Genomic DNA, 21,110 nt, shown 5'->3' on the forward strand with positions numbered 1-21,110 from the left:
GTTTATACAAAATTGGTTCCCCTTCACCCAAGGATGCTTCAGACCAAATATGGAACAAATCCTTTCATTCCTACAGAAGAAGAAGGATTTTTAAGAATTTGCTATATTTCCCCTTTTAGGCCCCGCCCCTCAGCCCTCAGGGGGGCCACACCCACCGTTTATACAAAATTGGTTCCCCTTCACCCAAAAATGCTCCACACCAAATATGGACCAAATCCTTTCACTCCTACAGAAGAAGAAGAATTTTGATGAAAATTTGCTATGTTTCCCCTATTGGACCCGCCCTTCAGGTCCCTGAGGGACCAGACCCACAGTTTATACAAAATTGGTTCCCCTTCACCCAAGGATGCTTCAGACCAACTATGGGACAAATCCTTTCATTCCTACAGAAGAAGAAGGATTTTTAAGAATTTGCTATATTTCCCCTATTAGGCCCCGCCCCTCAGCCCTCAGGGGGGCCACACCAACCGTTTATACAAAATTGGTTCCCCTGTACCCAAAAACGCTCCACACCAAATATGGACCAAATCCTTTCACTCCTACAGAAGAAGAAGAATTTTGATGAAAATTTGCTATGTTTTTCCTATTTGGACCCGCCCTTCAGGTCTCTGAGGGGCCAGACCCATAGATGCTTCAGACCAAATATGGGACACATCCTTTCATTCCTACAGAAGAAGAAGGATTTTTAAGAATTTGCTATATTTCCCCTATTAGGCTCCGCCCCTCAACCCTCAGGGGGGCCACACCAACCGTTTATACCAAATTGGTTCACCTTCACCCAAAAATGCTCCACACCAAATATAGAACAAATCAGTGGAAAGTTAACCGGACTAATACATTGTATCACATATTTTGAGATGGCACTTGTTGATCTAAACCCCGCAAATGCCGAATAATATTATATTCGAATCACAACCGTACAAAATTCAGTTAAAACATCAGCAAAAACAGTAAGTTCCCTGTTTCTATTCTGGCCGACAAGTTAAAAGAAATTAACGTTTAAAATCCTACCAATTCAGTTTGGGTTAATAATTTAATTGGTGTAAACTAAAGGATCCTTGGCCTAAAGGGTTAAATGTAGGATGAACAAGGATGTACTTTCACCCTATTCGTGGAGGGATGTGATCCAAAAGGGAAAATAGACATGACTATTCAAAAACTACTCATTTCACAGAATAAAAAACTATCTCATTCAACTGTTCTGTTTGTAAATGTGTCCCTTAACCTTTTCCGTCAGGTTCTTATTTTGTTGGTGTGTTCCTTTACCTGTTCTGTCAGGTACATGGTTTGTTGGTGTGTCCCATAACATGTTCTGTCAGGTACATAGTTTGTTGGTGTGTCCCTTAACCTGTTCTGTCAGGTAGATAGTTTGTTGCTGTGTCCCTCAACCTGTTCTGTCAGGTACATAGTTTATTTGTGCGTCCCATAACTTGTTCTCTCAGGTACATAGTTTGTTGGTGTGTCCCATAACATGTTCTGTCAGGTATATGTTTTGTTGGTGCGTCCCTTAACCTGTTCTGTTAGGTATATAGTTTGTTTGTGCGTCTCTTAACCTGTTCTGTCAGGTATATAATAGTTTGTTGGTGCGTCCCTTAAACTGTTCTGTCAGGTACATAGTTTGTTGGTGCGTGCCTTAACCTGTTCTGTCAGGTACATAGTTTGTTTGTGCGTCCATTAACCTGTTCTGTCAGGTACATAGTTTATTGGTGTGTCCCTTAACCTGTTCTGTTAGGTATATAGTTTGTTTGTGCGTTCATTAACCTGTTCTGTCAGTTACATAGTTTGTTGGTGCGTCCCTTAAACTGTTCTGTCAGGTACATAGTTTGTTGGTGCGTCCCTTAACCTGTTCTGTCAGGTATATATTTTGTTGGTGTGTCCCATAAAGTGATCTGTCAGGTATATAGTTTATTGGTGTGTCCCTTAACCTGTTCTGTCAGGTATGTATTTTGTTGGTGTGTCCCATAACATGTTCTGTCAGGTACATCGTTTATTTGTGCGTCCCTTAACCTGTTCTGTCAGGTACATAGTTTTTTGGTGCGTCCCTTAACCTGTTCTGTCAGATATATTTTTTGTTGGTGTGTCCCATAACATGTTCTGTCAGGTACATAGTTTATTGGTGTGTCCCTTAACCTGTTCTGTCAGGTATATAGTTTGTTGGTGCGTCCCTTAACCTGTTCTGTCAGGTACATAGTTTGTTGGTGCGTCCCTTTACCTGTTCTGTCAGGTATATATTTTGTTGGTGTGTCCCATAACATGTTCTGTCAGGTATATAGTTTGTTGGTGCGTCCCTTAACCTGTTTTGTCAGGTATATAGTTTGTTGGTGCATCCCTTAACCTGTTCTGTCAGGTACATAGTTTGTTGATGTGTCCCATAACATGTTCTGTCAGGTATATAGTTTGTTGATGTGTCCCATAACATGATCTGTCAGGTATATGGTTTGTTGGTGCGTCACTTAACCTGTTTTGTCAGGTATATAGTTTGTTGGTGCGTCCCTTAACCTGATCTGTCAGGTACATAGTTTGTTGGTGCGTCCCTTAACCTGTTCTGTCAGGTACATAGTTTGTTGATGTGTCCCTTAACCTGTTCTGTCAGGTACATAGTTTGTTGGTGCGTCACTAAACCTCCAGACTATGCATACTATATAAACTATACAAGTTGCAAACAAGGTCCACGTTCTGGGTTTCATCATATTTTATTACCTTATAAAAAAACGACACTTTTGTATCCAAAGAACATATTTACACAAATATAGTCCTCAATGCACGTCTTTATTAAACAATCAGTGGCGACTTTTGACGTGTAGATAGATTCCGTTTTTGCTCCTCATGACCGCGGCGGGATGTTTCCTCACTTCAACAGTGGGATCAACTTCGATAGTGTACCTGGTTGACAAAAAATAGATACATATCGTTATAAGAATGTATCAGCACTGATACCGGTATATAGATTAGGCATATAGCTCACTGCAAGCCTAATATCATGGTCGTAACCGAAAAATGAGGAAGTAGCGAGACATTAGCTGAACATACGACATACGATATTCAGATATTGAATGTCGAGCCGCTCAACATTCAAAATCGAAATGTCGTATGTTGTATGTCATTCAAATTCCTGAACCATAGCCCTCATATGTCTTACTCCCGACTCCCTCTTTTGTTTGCTGATGTTTGAATGTCGAATGTGGTTTGCCGAGCCGAGCTGCTCAACATTCACAATCTGAATGTCGAATGTCGTACTCAGCTCTCTAACTTGTGTCGAATGTCGTACTCAACTCTCTAACTTGTGTCGAATGTTCTACTCAACTTTCTAACTTGTGTCGAATGTCCTACTCAACTCTCTAACTTGTGTCGAATGTCGTACTCAACTCTCTAACTTGTGTCGAATGTCGTACTCAACTCTCTAACTTGTGTCGAATGTCGTACTCAACTCTCTAACTTGTGTCGTGTTTACGACGTTATTGTAATTTTAGTATAAAACGGAGCAAGGCCTATATTTGGAACCGATTCATACTTCAATTCACTGATTTGGTAAGTGAATGACAACCAATCAGTATCAGCCAACACAGGTTTGGCGACTGGGGTAGTATCCTCTAAACCGAGCACAACTATTACATGAAAATTAACCGCTATTAAAACTTAGGATCAACAACGGACTATATAATATGCCGCCCTCCCTGCGCGAGCTGTAGCTATCACACGATCAAATTGATCAGCGCCAACGGTCTCGCCTAGTGTATAATAATAATGCTAAAAATGTTTTGGAGAGTCATTCACCTTGAGCATTCTATATACACATAGTCTTAAAGAGTCACTCACCTTAAGTTGCCTAGATACACATAGTCTTAAAAGGGTCACTCACCTTGGGTATCCTAGATACACTTAGTCTATTATACTGTTGCAAGGTCTGATTTTGGAGAGTCACTCAACTTGAGTATCCTAGATACACCTAGTCTTAAAGAGTCACCCACCTTGAGTATCCTAGATACACTTAGTCTTAAAGAGTCACCCACCTTGAGTATCCTATATACACCTAGTCTATTATACTGTTGCAAGGTCTGATTTTGGAGAGTCACCCACCTTGAGTAACCTATACACACCTAGTCTATTATACTGTTGCAAGGTCTGATTTTGGAGAGTCACTCACCTTGAGTATCCTAGATACACCTAGTCTTAAAGATTCACTCACCTTGAGTTTCCTAGATACACCTAGTCTTAAAGAGTTACTCACCTTGAGTATCCTAGACACACCTAGTCTATTACACTGTTACAAGGTCTGATTTTAGAGAGTCACCCACCTTGAGTATCCTATATACACCTAGTCTTAAAGAGTCACCCACCTTGAGTATCCTACACTGTATATATATACACCTAGTCTATTATACTGTTACAAGGTCTGATGTTAGAGAGTCACCCACCTAGAGTATCCTATATACATTTAGTCTATTATACTGTTACAAGGTCTGATTTTGGAGGGTCACTCCCCTTGAGTATCCTATATACACCTAGTCTATTATACTGTCATAAAGTCTGATTTTGGAGAGTCACTCAACTTGAGTATCCTTTATACACCTAGTATATTATACTGTTACAAGGTCTTATTTTGGAGGGTCACTCACCTTGAGTATCCTAGATACACTTAGTCTTAAAGAGTCACTCACCTTGAGTATCCTTTATACTCCTAGTCTATTATACTGTTACAAGGGCTGATTTTGGAGGGTCACTCAACTTGAGTATCCTTTATACACCTAGTCTATTATACTGTCATAAAGTCTGATTTTGGAGAGTCACTCCCCTTGAGTATCCTTTATACACCTAGTCTATTATACTGTTACAAGGTCTGTTTTTTTGAGAGTCACTCACCTTGAGTATCCTATATACACCTAGTCTATTATACTGTTACAAGGTCTGTTTTTGGAGAGTCACTCACCTTGAGTATCCTATATACACCTAGTCTATTATACTGTCATAAAGTCTGATTTTGGAGAGTCACTCACCTTGAGTATCCTATATACACCTAGTCTGTTATACTGTTACAAGGTCTGATTTTGGAGAGTCACTCACCTTGAGTATCCTGTATACACAGAGTTTCAATAATGCTACAAGGTTTGATTTTGGAGACACTCACTTGTGTAAAATTCTGGCGATGGTAACTTTCTCCTCATTCATCGCAAACTGCTGTCCTATACAGTTTCTGTAATATAACACCATAAACAGTAGTAAACATAACATAATATAATATAACAAACTAAACAGTAGTAAACATAACATAACATAATAACATAACATAACATAACCGCCACGGGAAATACTTTTCTGAACATCAATAAACATTCGGGACATTACTTATCACAGACAACGACGCCCTTTTTAATACAATAATAAACCTTGGGAACTGCCAGACATGTTGTAAACGACTGTATACAGTTGTTCAGATATGTCATTACCTTGGGCCTGCAGCAAAGGGGATAAACGCAAACGAATCCATCTTAGTGGTGTTTTCCTTGGAAAATCTTTGCGGGATGAAGTCCAGGGAGTTGTGCCACACCGTCGGATTGTGATGGACGGAGTAGATAGCACACGTAAGGTTGGTACCCGGGGGCAGGGTCTTCCCGTCAATAGTGAACTCTCGCGTACTTTCCCGTTGTATGAAGGGGACGGGGCTATGTAGCCTCATTCCCTCTTTGATGCACATGGTTAAGTACTCCAACTTTGGCATGTCATCCCTAGAGAACACAAGATTCAATTCCACTACATACAGTAGTCTTTTATACAGTCAGTGTTTATGTGAACATTACAAATATCTCACAAATAATTGGCGACTACAAACATCTTATAAACAAGAGGGGACTACAAATCCATAAGGATCTAATTTTATTACGTGATTTATTAACAAAATAGATATTCTGTTGTAGTAGTTTTCTTGATACATTTACGAGTAGGAAAAAAATGACGTCATGGTATGCTCTTAGACTGGTTGTTAAGTCATTGTTGGATTTAGCGGGAAATTCCTGTCTCTACTGACCACTGGAGCCGGTCAGACTGCCGACCTTCCAGGACATGGTCGATCTCCTCCTGTACCCTAATCTGGTGCTCTGGGTGTGTGGCTAACGAGTACAATATCCACGAGATGGCGCTGGCTGTCGTGTCGTGACCTGTACAGATACATTAACACACCTCCTATTCAATCATTTTGAAAGTGATAACATAAAACAGTCCATGTGTTGTGACTGGTATTTGTTTAAAACAAAATTACTTTGGTCAACCAGTAGGGTGAAAATAAGGTTTCCCAAACCTTGGTGCGGTTTCATGAGTGATGACGTCTTAACGTTTCTTATGGAATCATATTAAAACATGATCATGTCATTCTATCATGTTCATTGATTTAGACTGTAGTGGTATTTGATAAAACGACGTTCATCTGAAAAGTTATAGCATGATTTCACAATGAAATGTCCTCGAATGACACCAAAAGATTGACAAGCATTGACAAACTACAAGATGATGGAATAGTATTACAGGTTTTTTTATGTCAAGGTTCACCTTCAAACAGGAATGTGTCGACCTCATTTCGGATCTCCTCCCTGGTGAGTCCCTTTCCGTTCTCATCCCGAGCCATCAGTAGAATGTCAAGGAAATCTTTGTACTTCTTCTCAGGTACGCCTCCAGCATCCTGGGTAATATATGGTGCATATTATACACGTATAAATGAAGATTATCAATCAACCCAAAGACCCAATCGGGAACCGTCGGCACATTCTGCAAACGATTTCAGGTTTACGGAAAGTGCCAACGGTTCCCAATTGTCCACATCAGTCTATAACATATTTTATAAGGGGAAATAATGCAGTATCTTGGGTAAAACTATTTACGACAAGTAAAAAAAAATTATTTTTTTACGGTTGTTTATGAGATGTTTGTAATCTCCAATTATTTGTGAGATATTTGTAATTTCCCCTTTTATGTGAAATACTTATAGTTTGCCCTCTTGTGTGAGATATATGTAGTCTCGCCTTGGGCGTGAAATAGATTTAGTAGTCTCCCCTTGGGCGTGAAATAGATTTAGTAGTCTCCCCTTGGGCGTAAAATAGATTTAGTAGTCTCCCCTTGCGTGTTACATAGTAACATGGTTTTAGTAGTCTATCTAAAGGTATGGGAGGATTCCTCTGTATTCTGGGTAAAACCACAGGGACGGAGAATTTGTTATTTCCATTTGCTCTGCATTGCCACTATATAACCTTACCAAACAAAATAGAAAGATATCAGATCATATTTCTCACATAATTCCCATTGGTGTAGTGATATAAAGAACATGTTCATGACGTCGTTTTGACCGCCGTCACTATATTAAGTGTATTAGTATGTAGTTATGTTGTATGAAGGGTGAATAAATAATTGAAATTAAATCGATGATTTTGTGTTTATTTCCACGAACTATATATTTTTGCCGGGAACGGTCGCGTGTACTCGTGACGTCACAAGAACATGTCTCATTGACAGACAGCGCGAAGTTTGACTTTGTAAATATAAGAAATATAAGAAAAACTTAAATTAAAAACGGAAATATAACTAACGCGCGTTATTCAATTAGACTGCAATCATGTGAGAATTATTATAGGACAATAACTTTCCAAAGAAGGCAGTTTAATGCTTAAATAATTAGAGTGTGTGTTTTATTAAGCACGGTAATACCTACGAGCGTACGCTTTCTCTTGTCTATCACCTCCTCCGCCACGCCGTGTACATATTTACATTGTCGTGTAAACAATCGCCCTTTTTTAGTCAAATAGAAAATGATGTCGGGATACAACCAGGGTTTCCTGCAAGACAAAATATATAAATCATATGTTGTCTGTAGTCGTAGGACTAGTCAGTGGTCTACATTACAATGACGAAACAAATCTGACCAAAGTGAAGCGGAAGCCTACCTGTTTCTATTGGCCCACTCCTCTGCTATCTCATTGACGGCAGTAACGTATGGGTGGGCTTCGCTAAAAAGAAAAGGTAGAATATTATACTTCAGGCCATGAAACGTTAGATATGAACGTTTTGTGAGAAGGGAAAAAAATGTGATATGAAAATTATGTGAGACGAATATATGTTGTCATTTTATAAGAGTTAGGTGATATGAGGGTTGTGGTAGACGAGAGTAATGCGAGACGAGAGTAATGTGAGACGAGAGTAATGTGAGACGAGAGTTGTGTGAGACGTTATGTGAGACGATGGTAATGTGAGACGAGAGTTGTGGAAGATGAGAATTAAGTGATTAGGAGAGTTACGTAAGGCCAGAATTAAGTGATATGAGAGTTATGTAAGACGAGAGATGTGGTAAACGAGAGTTATGTGATATGAGAGTTGAGGGAAACGAGAGTTGTTGGAGACGTGATATGAGAGATATGTGTGAAAATTATCGGTATATGAGATGAGAATAGTGGGATATGTGAGTAATGATGGATCATGCAATATTTTATAGTACCTACCCGAGGTTCTGAGTGAGAAGCACAAGTACCTACCCGAGGTTCTGAATGAGACAAAGAAGTACCTATCCGAGGTTCTGAGTGAGACACACAAGTACCCACCCGAGGTTCTGAATGAGACACACAATCACCTACCCGAGGTTCTGAGTGAGACACACGAGTACCTACCCGAGGTTCTGAATGAGACACACAAGTACCTACCCAAGGTTCTGAATGAGACACACAAGTACCTACCCAAGGTTCTGAGTGAGACACACAAGTACCTATCCGAGGTTCTGAATGAGACACACGAGTACCTACCCAAGGTTCTGAATGAGACACACAATCACCTACCCGAGGTTCTGAGTGAGACACACGATTACCTACCCAAGGTTCTGAGTGAGACACACAAGTACCTATCCGAGGTTCTGAGTGAGACACACAAGTACCTACCCAAGGTTCTGAATGAGACACACAATCACCTACCCGAGGTATTGAGTGAGACACACAATCACCTACCCGAGGTTCTGAGTGAGACACACAATCACCTACCCGAAGTTCTGAGTGAGACACACAAGTACCTACCCAAGGTTCTGAGTGAGACACACGAGTACCTACCCAAGGTTCTGAGTGAGACACACAAGTACCTATCCGAGGTTCTGAACGAGACACACAAGTACCTACCCAAGGTTCTGAATGAGACACACAATCACCTACCCGAGGTTTTGAATGAGACACAGAAGTACCTACCCAAGGTTCTGAATGAGACACACAATCACCTACCCGAGGTTCTGAATAAGACACAGAAGTACCTACCCAAGGGTCTGAATGAGACACACAAGCACCTACCCGAGGTTCTGAATGAGACACAGAAGTACCTACCCGAGGTTCTGAGTGAGACACACAAGTACCTACCCGAGGTTTTGAATGAGACACAGAAGTACCCAACCGAGGTTCTGAATGAGACATAGAAGTACCCAACCGAGGTTCTGAGTGAGACACACAAGTACCTACCCAATGTTCTGAATGAGACACAGAAGTACCTATCCGAGGTTCTGAGTGAGACACACAAGTACCTACTCTAGGTTCTGAGTGAGACACACGAATACCTACCCAAGGTTCTGAATGAGACACACAATCACCTACCCGAGGTTTTGAATGAGACACAGAAGTACCTACCCAAGGTTCTGAAAGAGACACACAAGCACCTACCCAAGGTTTTGAGTGAGACACAGAAGTACCTACCCGAGGTTCTGAATGAGACACAGAAGTACCTACCCGAAGTTTTGATTGAGACACAGAAGTACCCAACCGAGGTTCTGAATGAGACACACGAATACCTACAAGAGGTTCTGAGTGAGATACACAAGTACTCACAGGAGGTTCTGAGTGAGACACACGAGTACCTACCCAAGGTTCTGAGTGAGACACGTGAAGACCTACATGAGGTTTTGAATAAGACACAGAAGTATCTACCCGAGGTTCTGAGTTAGACACACAAGTACCTACCTGAGGTTCTGAGTGAGACAAACGAGTACCTACCCGAGGTTCTGAATGAGACACACAAATACCTACCCGAGGTTTTGAGTGAGACACACAAGTACCCATCCAAGGTTCTGAGTGACACACACGAGTACTTACCCGAGGTTCTGAGTGAGACACAGAAATAGCTACCCAAGGTTCTGAATGAGACACACGAGTACCTTCCCGAGGTTCTGAGTGAGACACATGAATACCTACCCGAGGTTCTGAGTGAGACACAGAAGTACCTACCCGAGATTCTGAGTGAGACACACGAGCAACTACCCGAGGTTTTTTAGTGAGACACATGAGTACCTTCCCGATGTTTTTGAGTGAGATACATGAGTACCTACTTGAGGTTCTGACAGTTGGTACGGTAGGAGAAGGCACACCTCAGTATGATGTCCAGGGTACAGGCACTCACTACGCTGAACGTCTCAAAACTCTTACCGCTCTTCTCACACGGGCCAATGTTTGTCTATAATAACCAATTGACGGAGTGTTTTAGTTTTTGTTTGTGACGAATATATAAAAATATTTATGATTCATTTCCCGAGAGATCTATAGTCCCTAACATTAACATATAAAACGAATAAACGAAATTGTCATGTTTAAAGAATTTACCAGAAGCTCCTCAGCAGCCTCGTTGTAGATGTGCATGTATGGACGCAGTACATCAAAGTGAAATGCTGGGGTGAGGAGACGACGAGCGCGGGCCCAGCGTTGTCCGCCCGCTATCAGCAGACCGTCTCCGAGCCAGGGGCGTCCATGGCGGTATATACCACCGAAACCCACAGATTTAGGCTCTAACGAAACAAAAACCATTTTTCAATCTCCTGAATTGTAAAATATGATATCAAAGATTGGACTGTACCGCCAGGCCGGGATTCGAATACGGGACCTCCAAAATCTAGACGGAGGCTCTAACACATTGAGCCAGCTGATCGCCGGCGATCGACCCTGTCCGGTTCCGCTGTTGTGGATATAGAATATAAAAAATGGAAAGACGAAACTTCACATTGAAACATATTGTGCCTCGGTATACCCAAAGTTGTTAAACTCTCTTTCACCCAAAAATATATAATATTTAGGTATCCACATTGGTTGAACAAGATACCCTAAGGGCGATTTTAAAACAAGAACTTCCTTGGGGTTTTTCCGAAAATGTTCGGGTTTATATCCATTTTCACGATCATTTCGACTGGGTTTATACCTACGATTGTCATCGCTTCTTCAGCTATATTATAAATTCTTTTTACAAAATATGAATATATACCACCTCTCAAAAGACTGGTATTCAACACTTAACATCTAAGTATCCATGGTCTTTTATACATGTATCATCCTATTAGTTGGAACATAACAGGTACTGCGGTACATTTAGGACATAACAGGTACTGTGATATATAGGAACATAACAGGTACTGCGGTACATTTAGGAACATAACAGTTACTGTGGTACATTTAGGACAAAACAGGTACTGTGGTACATTTAGGATATAACAGGTACTGTGGTACATTTAGGACATAACAGGTACTGTGATACATAGGAACACAACAGGTACTGCGGTACATTTAGGATATAACAGGTACTGTAGTACATTTAGGACATAACAGGTATTGTGGTACATAGGAACATAACACGTACTGTGGTACATAGGAACATAAAAGGTACGGTGGTACATAGGAACATAACAGTGACTGTGGTACATATGACCGTAACAGGTACTGTGGTACATTTAGGACATAACAGGTAATGTGGTACATTTAGGACATAACAGGTACAGTGGTACATAGGAACATAAAAGGTACTGTGGTATAAGGAACATAACAGTTACTGTGGTACATTTAGGACATAACAGGTACTGTGGTACATAGGAACATAAAAGGTACTGTGGTACATAGGAACATAACAGTTATTGTGGTACATAGGAACATAACAGGTACTGTGGTACATAGGAACATAACAGTTACTGTGGTACATAGGAACATAACAGTGACTGTGGTACATATGAACGTAACAGGTACTGTGGTACATTTAAGATATAACAGGTACTGTGGTACATAGGAACATAACAGGTACTGTGGTACATAGGAACATAACATTAGGTACTGTGGTACATTTAGGACATAACAGGTACTGTGGTACATAGGAACATAACATTAGGTACTGTGGTACATTAAGGACATAACAGGTACTGTGGTACATTTAAGACATGCACACTATTATGTTCTTCATTAGTTATCTCGAGCGTTTAACACATTATGTCGATCACTCGATTTCTTATCTCGAGTGCCACATGCCTTCCCTAGTGCTCACGTCAAGTCTAAGCAGTCGATCGTATGTATTAAATGTACCACCGTAACCAGGTATTCATCCACGATCTATATTTCCTGAACAAGGACATTACAAGTACAAGACAAATCCACGGGTATTATATCACAGTAAATGCCCTGCTAAAGTCCCTAGATTATTCTATTTTACCCATGGACCAAGGGGACAGGCACATCGATTCAATCAATACTTTCTAGTATTAGTGTAAAATAAATATGTATTTAAACGCATACACGCATACGAAACAGTGTTCAAAACTCCAAAACAAGTAAACTCCGACTGTTTTATTTATAAAGACATGAAATCTGCCATCTTTGCTGTTTCTGGTTGTTTCCTGACTTAACAAAGTGACGAGTCTGTCATACCTACTGTTCATCTTAGGACATACCTGCTTTTGATATTAGGACATACAATGTACCTGCTGTTGTTTAGAGAACATCCCTGTGTTTAAGTACATACTTGTTGTTAATCTGAAGACATACCTGCTGTTTGAGGTCATACCTGCTGTTCATCTTAGGACATACCTGCTTTTGATATTAGGACATACAATGTACCTGCTGTTGTTTAGAGGACATCCCTGTGTTTAAGTACATACTTGTTGTTAATCTGAAGACATACCTGCTGTTTGAGGACATACCTGCTGTTTTGAGGACAATCTTGATGGTGTCGGGATGCGTTAACATAATCACAGGTTTAGGGCCTATCCAAATGCGGTAGAAGCGTGGAAACTGTTTGCATAGTTGGCGTAAGTACTCTAGCCTCCTGTCCCCTTCTGTTGAGGACTGTAGGGTTAAAACAACAAGTTTGTGACAACAAGTTTGCATTTCAAAGGATGATGAAGTTCAGAAAACCAGGTACGCATGATCCGGGGACATTGTCGACAGACAGTGCGTTTGAGGACATGGTCAACAGACAGTTGATGCGATGAAGAACGTGATTTTTTGGCAATGCAGTGAAGGGCGTGATCTATTTTTGGCAATGCGTCGAAGGACCTAATCTTTTGGCTATGCGGTGAAGGGCGTTATCTTTTGGCAATCTTTAATAAATCTCTGGAATCTGGCTATTTACCTCAAATCTGGAAAAATGCTAATGTCACTGCTATTTTTAAGGGCAAGGGGGTGAGGAGTGATCCATCTAATTACAGACCTATTTCTATCACACCATTATTTAGTAAAATGCTTAAAAAAAGATAGTTTTTAAATATCTATTCAATTATCTGTCAACAAACAATATAATTTCTAAAAATCAATCTGGTTTTCTCCCTAAAGACTCTACAGTGAACCAGCTATTAACAGTATATGATATAATACTTAAACAACTTGATAGAAGAAAAGAAACAAGACTTTTTTTTGCGATATTAGTAAAGCATTTGACAGGGTTTGGCATGATGGACTTGTATATAGATTAAAAAAGTATGGCATTAAAGATAATGTGCTTAATTGGCTCTCTAATTACTTAATTTATAGGCAGCAACGTGTAGTAAATCATGGATTTCAATCTTCCTGGAAGAATTTATCAGCTGGGGTACCACAGGGCTCTGTCCTCGGTCCATATTTATTTCTTATTTATATTAATGACTTAGAAAATGAAATTCAGTCTAATGTCATTTTTTTGCCGATGATACTTCATTATTTGTGCTAATAGATAATGATAAAATAGCTGCTGCTGAAATTTTAAATAATGATCTTAATAGAATATCTATGTGGGCAAATAGATGGGGTATACTTTTTTAATCCCAACAAAACAGAAGCCCTACTAATTTCAAACAAACATAATACTGATGGACTACATCCTGACCTTATATTCATTAACAACATTGTGGCAAACGTTATGAAAAAACATATAAAAAATGAATCTGTTCAGATCACTTAAGTATAAACTCGACAGGAAATCTTTAGAAATAATATATTCATCTTATATTCGTCCAAACCTTGAGTATGCAAGTGTTTTGTGGAATAATTGTAATCAGACAGAATCCGATCGTCTTTGAATCCATCCAGCTAGATGCTGCTAGAATAGTTACTGGAGTACGTAGGGGTACTAGTCATGCTGTCATTTATAATGAACTAGGATGGGATACACTTAAGAAACGCAGAAATGACCAGCAACATATGCTATTTTTTTTAAATAACAAACCGTCATACCCCTAATTATCTGTTTGAAAACATTGAACCTTATATTATAAACAATGACTTAGTGACTCAGTGACTCATGATATTCGACATCAACGTGTATTTCAAACACCCATTTGCAGAACTAGTATATATTTTAACATTTGTTTTCCCTAGTATGATGTCTCGTTGGAATAGATCTGATTGTAATTATTATAATTTGAGGTCTGTAAGTGAACTTAAAAAGTAACTCGTCCATCATGCCATTCTTCCTAATGCTGAGGATACATGTACAAATGATTTTAGATATGGAGGGACTAGATCTTTTAACGTCATTTTATGTCAACTTAGAAACCAGGCAAGTCAATCAAATTCTGATCTTTTTAGAGACCACCTTACTAATAGCCCATCCTGTTTATATGGCAATCATGACGAAGATGTGGATCACTTCTTTCTATACTGCCCTAGGTATATAATCCAAAGATAAAACCTATTAGATTCTCTGTCTCATTTGCAGCTTAACATTCAACTAAACCTACATTTAAATCTCGACTTAAACCTGATTGAACATTTAGTAAATAATATTAATATACTAACTAGGGGAAGTAACCACCTTAGTCATGATCCTAATTCTGCTATTTGTGTATGTGTTCAGAAATATATTGAGTCTACTAACAGATTTTGAAATAACTGTTAATTATAGTCCCAATGCGTATGTATACATGTCTACATGAATACTCCTTCAACACGGCTCATGCTCTGGATTGTCAATGACTGGGTAAGCACACAGTGGTGGTGTGTATGGGCATTTTAGTGCTGCCCAGTTATTATTGTTATCTGGAGTAGGAGTGGTGATGGATGACTTGTTGGTGTTACAAATTATCAACTAATAACATTTAACATTTACTGTATTGAATGAAGGTTCCAGTTTTTGCTATTAATATATTTTGTAAAAAAATTAAAATTTGATTATTTACAAATGAGTATACACACATGGCTTTCCATTTTAAAATATAATTTATATATACTGGTTACTATGTGAAGAAAAAATAACTAAAAAAAACAAATATATTTGTTTTATATCAGTAATTCTATTTTTTATTTTATTTTTTTTATTTTGCATAATTCAGAGATAGATAGAGACTACTAAGTATTAAGTATTAAGTACTATTTAATGTTCCAAGCCAGTGCTAATATGTTAATGTCTAAATTATAATTATGTTATTGTTTGAAATGTATGTAACCCAAGGGAGAGAGCTTGTATAGGCATAGCCTGTTGCCCAATTCCCATTGAATCAATTGATTTAATAAAATATTTTGAAATGAAAATCTATTGGCAATGCGGTGAAGGACGTGATATATTGGCAATGCTGTGAAGGACTCTATCTATTGGCAATGCGGTGAAGGACTCGATCTATTGGCAATGCGGTGAAGGACTCGATCTATTGGCAATGCGGTGAAGGACTAGGTCGTCAAGCAATGCAATACAGTGGAGTATGTACGTGGTCAACGAACAGTGCAGTCGACAGGCAGCTTGTTGGAGGACGTAGGCGGTACAGCCCTAGGGAGACGTGATCAACAGGGCCAGTGTGGTACGGTAAGTAACGGGGTAAGTTGAAGTCGACTTTAATTTAAGGACCTGAATGCTGGGGACACCACATATCACAGGTATTTAGAGATGCCATTCAGATCATTCATGATGCTATCAGATCGCAAAATTACTCAGTCAATGATCGTATAATGCGTCGTCCTATAAACCTACAGTTCGTAGATTCAGATCTTGCAGACTGAGTTGGTTGTGTCCTACAGCCAGAAGCTTTCCCTTTGCTCCCAACCCCGCCTATATACAATGGAGCATAGTATGGTTTTGGACTACACAACACCCCTATTGCTACAGATGACGGCATGACCATGTTTTGGGATGGTAAGATCTTTCTTTTTCTGGGCGTCACAAAATCTGTTCGTTCTGATGTAGATAGTAAAAGACGTCGTTTTCACCCAAACCTCATAGGAGCACTCCCGTTGTTGTTGTTTCTGGTGGAAAACAACCCTGTTTTTCTGTCTAAACCTACCTTGGAAAAAACTGCTCATACGCACATATATTCTGAAAACGTCACCGTCGCGTTTCTTCATGGCTGGGGTGACATCAGCTTTTTCCGACCAATCTGTTTTTTGTGTGGTAGAATATTCCATAAAGATAAGATATCGAAAAGGAGTAGTTACTTCCTGCAGGTCGTTTGACAGCCGGAGAGAAACATCATCTGGGCCTGGTAGTTTGTGAAAGGTCGACATTAGGGAGTTCACCAACACGCTGATGTTGTCCAGAACTTGGTACGTTTGTGATGTGCTCATTCTTCCTGGTCAAACTCTTCTAGTTTGACGCTTTCTGTATAAGCCTTCTTCAAAAGATGTTATGAACTGATGGTTCGGAAATTTAGTCTTGTTTATATCATCCGAGTATATTTTTAATATATTTCTTCAATTATGATATTCCTACCTTATTCTTTATATTGTGTTGTACAAATAACCGGTGAACGCCAGCTTCTGTAAACTCTAATATTGTATGTATAACCGATATCGGTGTGTCACTCTCCCTCGTTTCCCTCTACTCCTATGTCATCATACTGTCTTCAGTCGTCTGCAGACTCTTAAACTTTCGGGGTTGTCGATGTAGCAGTTCCCTGACGAAAATATGAATTACCATCTTCCAAGCATCTTTGATATAAACGTGTAACACCAAGACCAAGCATTTCAACTAAAGGTCTAAAATACAGACGTGAACAGGTGTTTTGTTACTTTCTGTGCAGTTAACGAGGGTTTGAATCTCTCTTTCTGCGGATAGTAAACTTTTCGGCAAAGTGTTCGCTACCTTTTCAAAAGACCGCTTTCCGTTAGTTACTTGGAACTCATAACAAGGATTCTGTCTCCGACTCGAGCGATCGTGACGGCTGATGTAGGATGACATCTCCTGTCCACACTGGGAAGGTGTACTGCAGACTGTGTGTAAAGGTAACCGACTCAATACGCATGCACCGATGTGACCTGGTGGGTCAGAAGAGTGTGATGATAACAGTCCGATACAGCCAATGTTCCTGGTCTGATAATAACTGAATTTTACAAAAGCATTTTCCGTGATTCACCATGATCATTGACTATAGAAGTATAACCCTGTGTATCGTTATAAATGCTGACGTACAAGTCAAGACTTGAAGAACCAATAGTTAGCTTGCAGACATCGAGACGGGATTTTCAAAAAAGAGATGATAATGTAAATGTAAAGCTCACTGTTAGTATGCAGTACATCTATTTTAATGCATTACGGCAAAGCTAATCCCACGGGTGTGTTACGTAGCTACGTCATAGTTTCAGGTGTGAACGTAAACATCACACATTTCTATCTTATTAGGGCCCCGTATCGGAGATAAGGGTGCCCTATAGTAATCACTCTGTCTGTCTGTCTGTCTGACCGTCCACACATTTTGTTCCTGGCTAATAACTTTGGTATTAATTGACCGATTTACCTGAAACTTGGTCAAGATGTTCAGTTCACAAAAATACACACTCAGGTAAAAAGTCAAGGTCAAAGGTCAAGGTCATAAGGTTCAAAGGTCCAGGTCAAATTTTGCATCTTTTCACTGATGAGCATTTTGTTATGACATGATGAAGCAAAGTTGATCAGAATTAAACAAGGAGTCAACTGACCGACGGTCAAGGTCATCGGGTCAGAGGTCTAGGTCAAAGGTCAAGGTCAAATTTTGTATCTTTTTACTAATGAACATTTTATGACATTGTGAAGCAAATTTGGTCGAAATTAAACAAAGAGACACACTGAGGTAAAAAGTCGAGGTCAAAGGTCAAGGTCATTAGGTTCAAAGGTCAAGGTCTATTTTTCGATTTTTTCACTGATGAACATTTTGGTATGACACTATGAAGCAATATTGGTCGGAATTAAATAAGAAAAGCAACTGAACAAAGGTCAAAGTCATTGGATCAAAGGTCAAGGTTAAATTTTGTATCTTTCCACTGGTGAATATTTCGTTATGATGCTTTGAAGCAATGTTGCTCAGAATTAAACAATCAAAGGTCAAGGTCAAATGTTGTATCTTTTTTCTTAAGAACATTTTGTTATGACATTATGAAGCAAAGTTGGTCGGAATTCCACAAAGAGTCAACTGACTTAAGGTCAAGGTCACTAGATCTATGGTCAAGGTCAAATTTAGTATCATTTCACGGACGAACATTTTGTTATGACACTAAGAAGCAATGTTGGTCAGAATTAAACAAGGGGTCAACTGACCAAAGGTCAAGGTCACTGGGTCAATGTCAAGGTCAAATATTGTATTTTTATGAAGCAAAGATGTTCAAAACTTAACACCGAGTTAAATGACCTAAGGTCAAGGTTACAGGGTCCAAAGGTTCAAGGTCAAGGTCAAGTTTTGTATTTTTCACTGATGAACATTTTGTTATGATATAATGAAGCAAAGTTGGTCGGAATCAAAGAATAAGTCAACTGACCGAAGATCAGGGTCACTGGGTTAAAGGTCAAGGTCATTTGGGTCCAAAGGTCCAAGGCAAAGTGTATCACTGACTTTGACCCTGGCTCTTGATGGAGGATGTATTTAAAGTGAAATAAAACATATCAAAGCTAACAAATGAGTATTGCACCGCTATTTACATTTCTGTTAGCCTAGCAAATATGGAGGTGGGAGGAAACAAGACGCACATCATAGTACATTTGTACATGTTTAAATGTATATTTTGCTTCCTTGCAATTCTTTTTGAAGTCCAATTATCAGACGTCAAGCTCAGCTATATGGGCAGATTGCTTCTTGATGATTGATTTAAACACATTTTATTGTCGAAACAGACAAATGGGTGAGAGACAAGTTCTAATAACTTACAAACTTACAAGCTCTTCTCCACGAATACAGCATATGAATTACATTTAAATCATGTGACGTACTATGTACACATAGATAAATGATGATTATGGCGGATATATTGCCACAAGACGGGGCCCTTACTGACCTGTCAGTGTTCTAGTTGTACATACATGCAATTGTATGCTCCATAGAAAATCAGATTGATAAATTTCCAAAGCCGTGAAATTGAAATTGAAATTGAAATATTTCTATATTGAAATAGGAAACAGTCAGAAACCCTTTCAAGCTCAAATTTCTTTAAGACTATTCACAGCTAATTCCCTTTAAAATTCAACCCATTTTACTTTAAGCTGTTTACCTGAAACATGTCCCCGTACAACCAATGGGAATTTCCAGGTCCAGGTACATCCCGAAACACGTTACTTAGGTAACGCATATACCACAGAAATCGTATTAACTGATATAGGGCATAGATGACCGCACCCAGAGCCAGCGTCCCCGCAACACCCCCGGGGGTGAAGGTAGAAATGGACGCCATCCCGGTACCAGACATACCGTCAAAACGTTGGATAGATTCACTAGTGTACAGTTACGATCAAACCCCACTCCAGCTATGCCTGAATGTATTCCGTGATGTTCGGTCCAGATTATGACATTGATCTTATCACATGTCCTGACTTACCCAGATACTCACATAGGCCATATCTGAGATATTTTTAGCAGACGCAGCAATGCTGTATGTCTATTAAATACGCAACAAATAAACCGGTATNCAGATTCACTAGTGTACAGTCACGATCAAACCCCACTCCAGCTATGCCTGAATGTATTCCGTGATGTTCGGTCCAGATTATGACATTGATCTTATCACATGTCCTGACTTACCCAGATACTCACATAGGCCATATCTGAGATATTTTTAGCAGACGCAGCAATGCTGTATGTCTATTAAATACGCAACAAATAAACCGGTATATTGAAAAAATAAGATATAACGACCGACTTTCAAAAGCCATGTGAGGGGTGAAAGCTGCTTGTTTTGAAATCGATCGTTATATCTTTTTTTCCTATACTTACCCATATCACATGGACATTGAATATTTTTAAATATATACACTAATCCTTCTGCAAATAATATACCACGGTTACATAACCTAATTGATAGAATGTAATAGGCCTTTTAAATAATGAATCTAATGTCTGTCCAGTTCTGGCAGGTGTGCCCCAAGTTTCGATTCTGAGCCACTGTCTATTTTTTATGTTAAAGTCAGGCTTTTTGCCGACGATACCATCATTTATATCGCCATCTCTTCTAGACCAACATCTACTAGAATCAAAGTACTGAAAGTACTCCAGACACATGCTTTCTTGATGTTGCAATATTTTTCCATAGTTATATACATATAATAATGCATATAACATTTTAGGAAAAACGAACACATAACAGACAGTTTAGATGCAGGATAAACACCATTTAAATTTCCTGAAAATAATGTGAACGAATATTTACTCTTATCTAATGTCTTTGTTGGCAATAGTCTGAAATGTATTTTCCCTCCGAGGAACAACAAGTACTGCTTTAAGAAGCTTTGGGCTCTGCTTCTGCCATAAATAAAGAGTTAACTTCCGAATGAATAAGTATATGACTTGCAATATCTCCTTAGTGCCTATTGGTAGAGGGTGAAACATATATTTCCTACTGACAATCAGCAGTGCACGTGTGTCACAAATGTCTTCAGGTCAGATAGGATTTTTCCATAGGTCATATGTCAGTATACACCTCTTCGTATGATTATGTTAATGGTAA

At 39.2% G+C, this 21,110-nt stretch overlaps 1 protein-coding gene across 2 annotated transcripts; it reads right to left on the bottom strand.

Annotated features, from left to right (window-relative positions):
- Positions 1-2,679: 2,679 nt before the first annotated feature.
- On the bottom strand, positions 2,680-20,173 carry LOC110441407 (cytochrome P450 4F6-like). Of its 2 annotated transcripts, XM_021484528.1 has the most exons (12): positions 20,108-20,173; positions 19,662-19,904; positions 12,947-13,091; positions 10,599-10,780; positions 10,328-10,452; positions 7,926-7,988; positions 7,694-7,817; positions 6,541-6,670; positions 6,023-6,152; positions 5,445-5,723; positions 5,126-5,191; positions 2,680-2,883 (listed from the first exon to the last, which is right to left on the bottom strand). In XM_021484528.1, the coding sequence occupies exons 2-12, from the start codon at positions 19,854-19,856 to the stop codon at positions 2,781-2,783; spliced, it is 1,542 nt and encodes a 513-aa protein (XP_021340203.1). In that variant the 5' UTR covers positions 19,857-19,904; positions 20,108-20,173; the 3' UTR covers positions 2,680-2,780. The 2 variants fall into 2 exon arrangements, with proteins under 2 accessions (XP_021340203.1, XP_021340202.1); XM_021484527.1 differs by lacking the exon at positions 20,108-20,173 and having other exon boundaries at positions 19,662-19,974.
- Positions 20,174-21,110: the final 937 nt, after the last annotated feature.

Source organism: Mizuhopecten yessoensis, unplaced genomic scaffold (assembly GCF_002113885.1).
Source record: "Mizuhopecten yessoensis strain PY_sf001 unplaced genomic scaffold, ASM211388v2 scaffold715939, whole genome shotgun sequence".
NCBI classification, from domain to species: domain Eukaryota; kingdom Metazoa; phylum Mollusca; class Bivalvia; order Pectinida; family Pectinidae; genus Mizuhopecten; species Mizuhopecten yessoensis.

Excerpts from the sequence above, each read along its gene's own strand:
- LOC110441407 (XM_021484528.1), bottom strand. The coding sequence starts at position 19,856 with ATGTCTGGTACCGGGATGGCGTCCATTTCTACCTTCACCCCCGGGGGT. Across the intron at positions 6,153-6,540 it reads CGACACATTCCTGTTTGAAG|GTCACGACACGACAGCCAGC; the intron begins GTGAACCTTGAC and ends GTATCTGTACAG. Across the intron at positions 5,192-5,444 it reads CCCTTTGCTGCAGGCCCAAG|AAACTGTATAGGACAGCAGT; the intron begins GTAATGACATAT and ends GTTATATTACAG.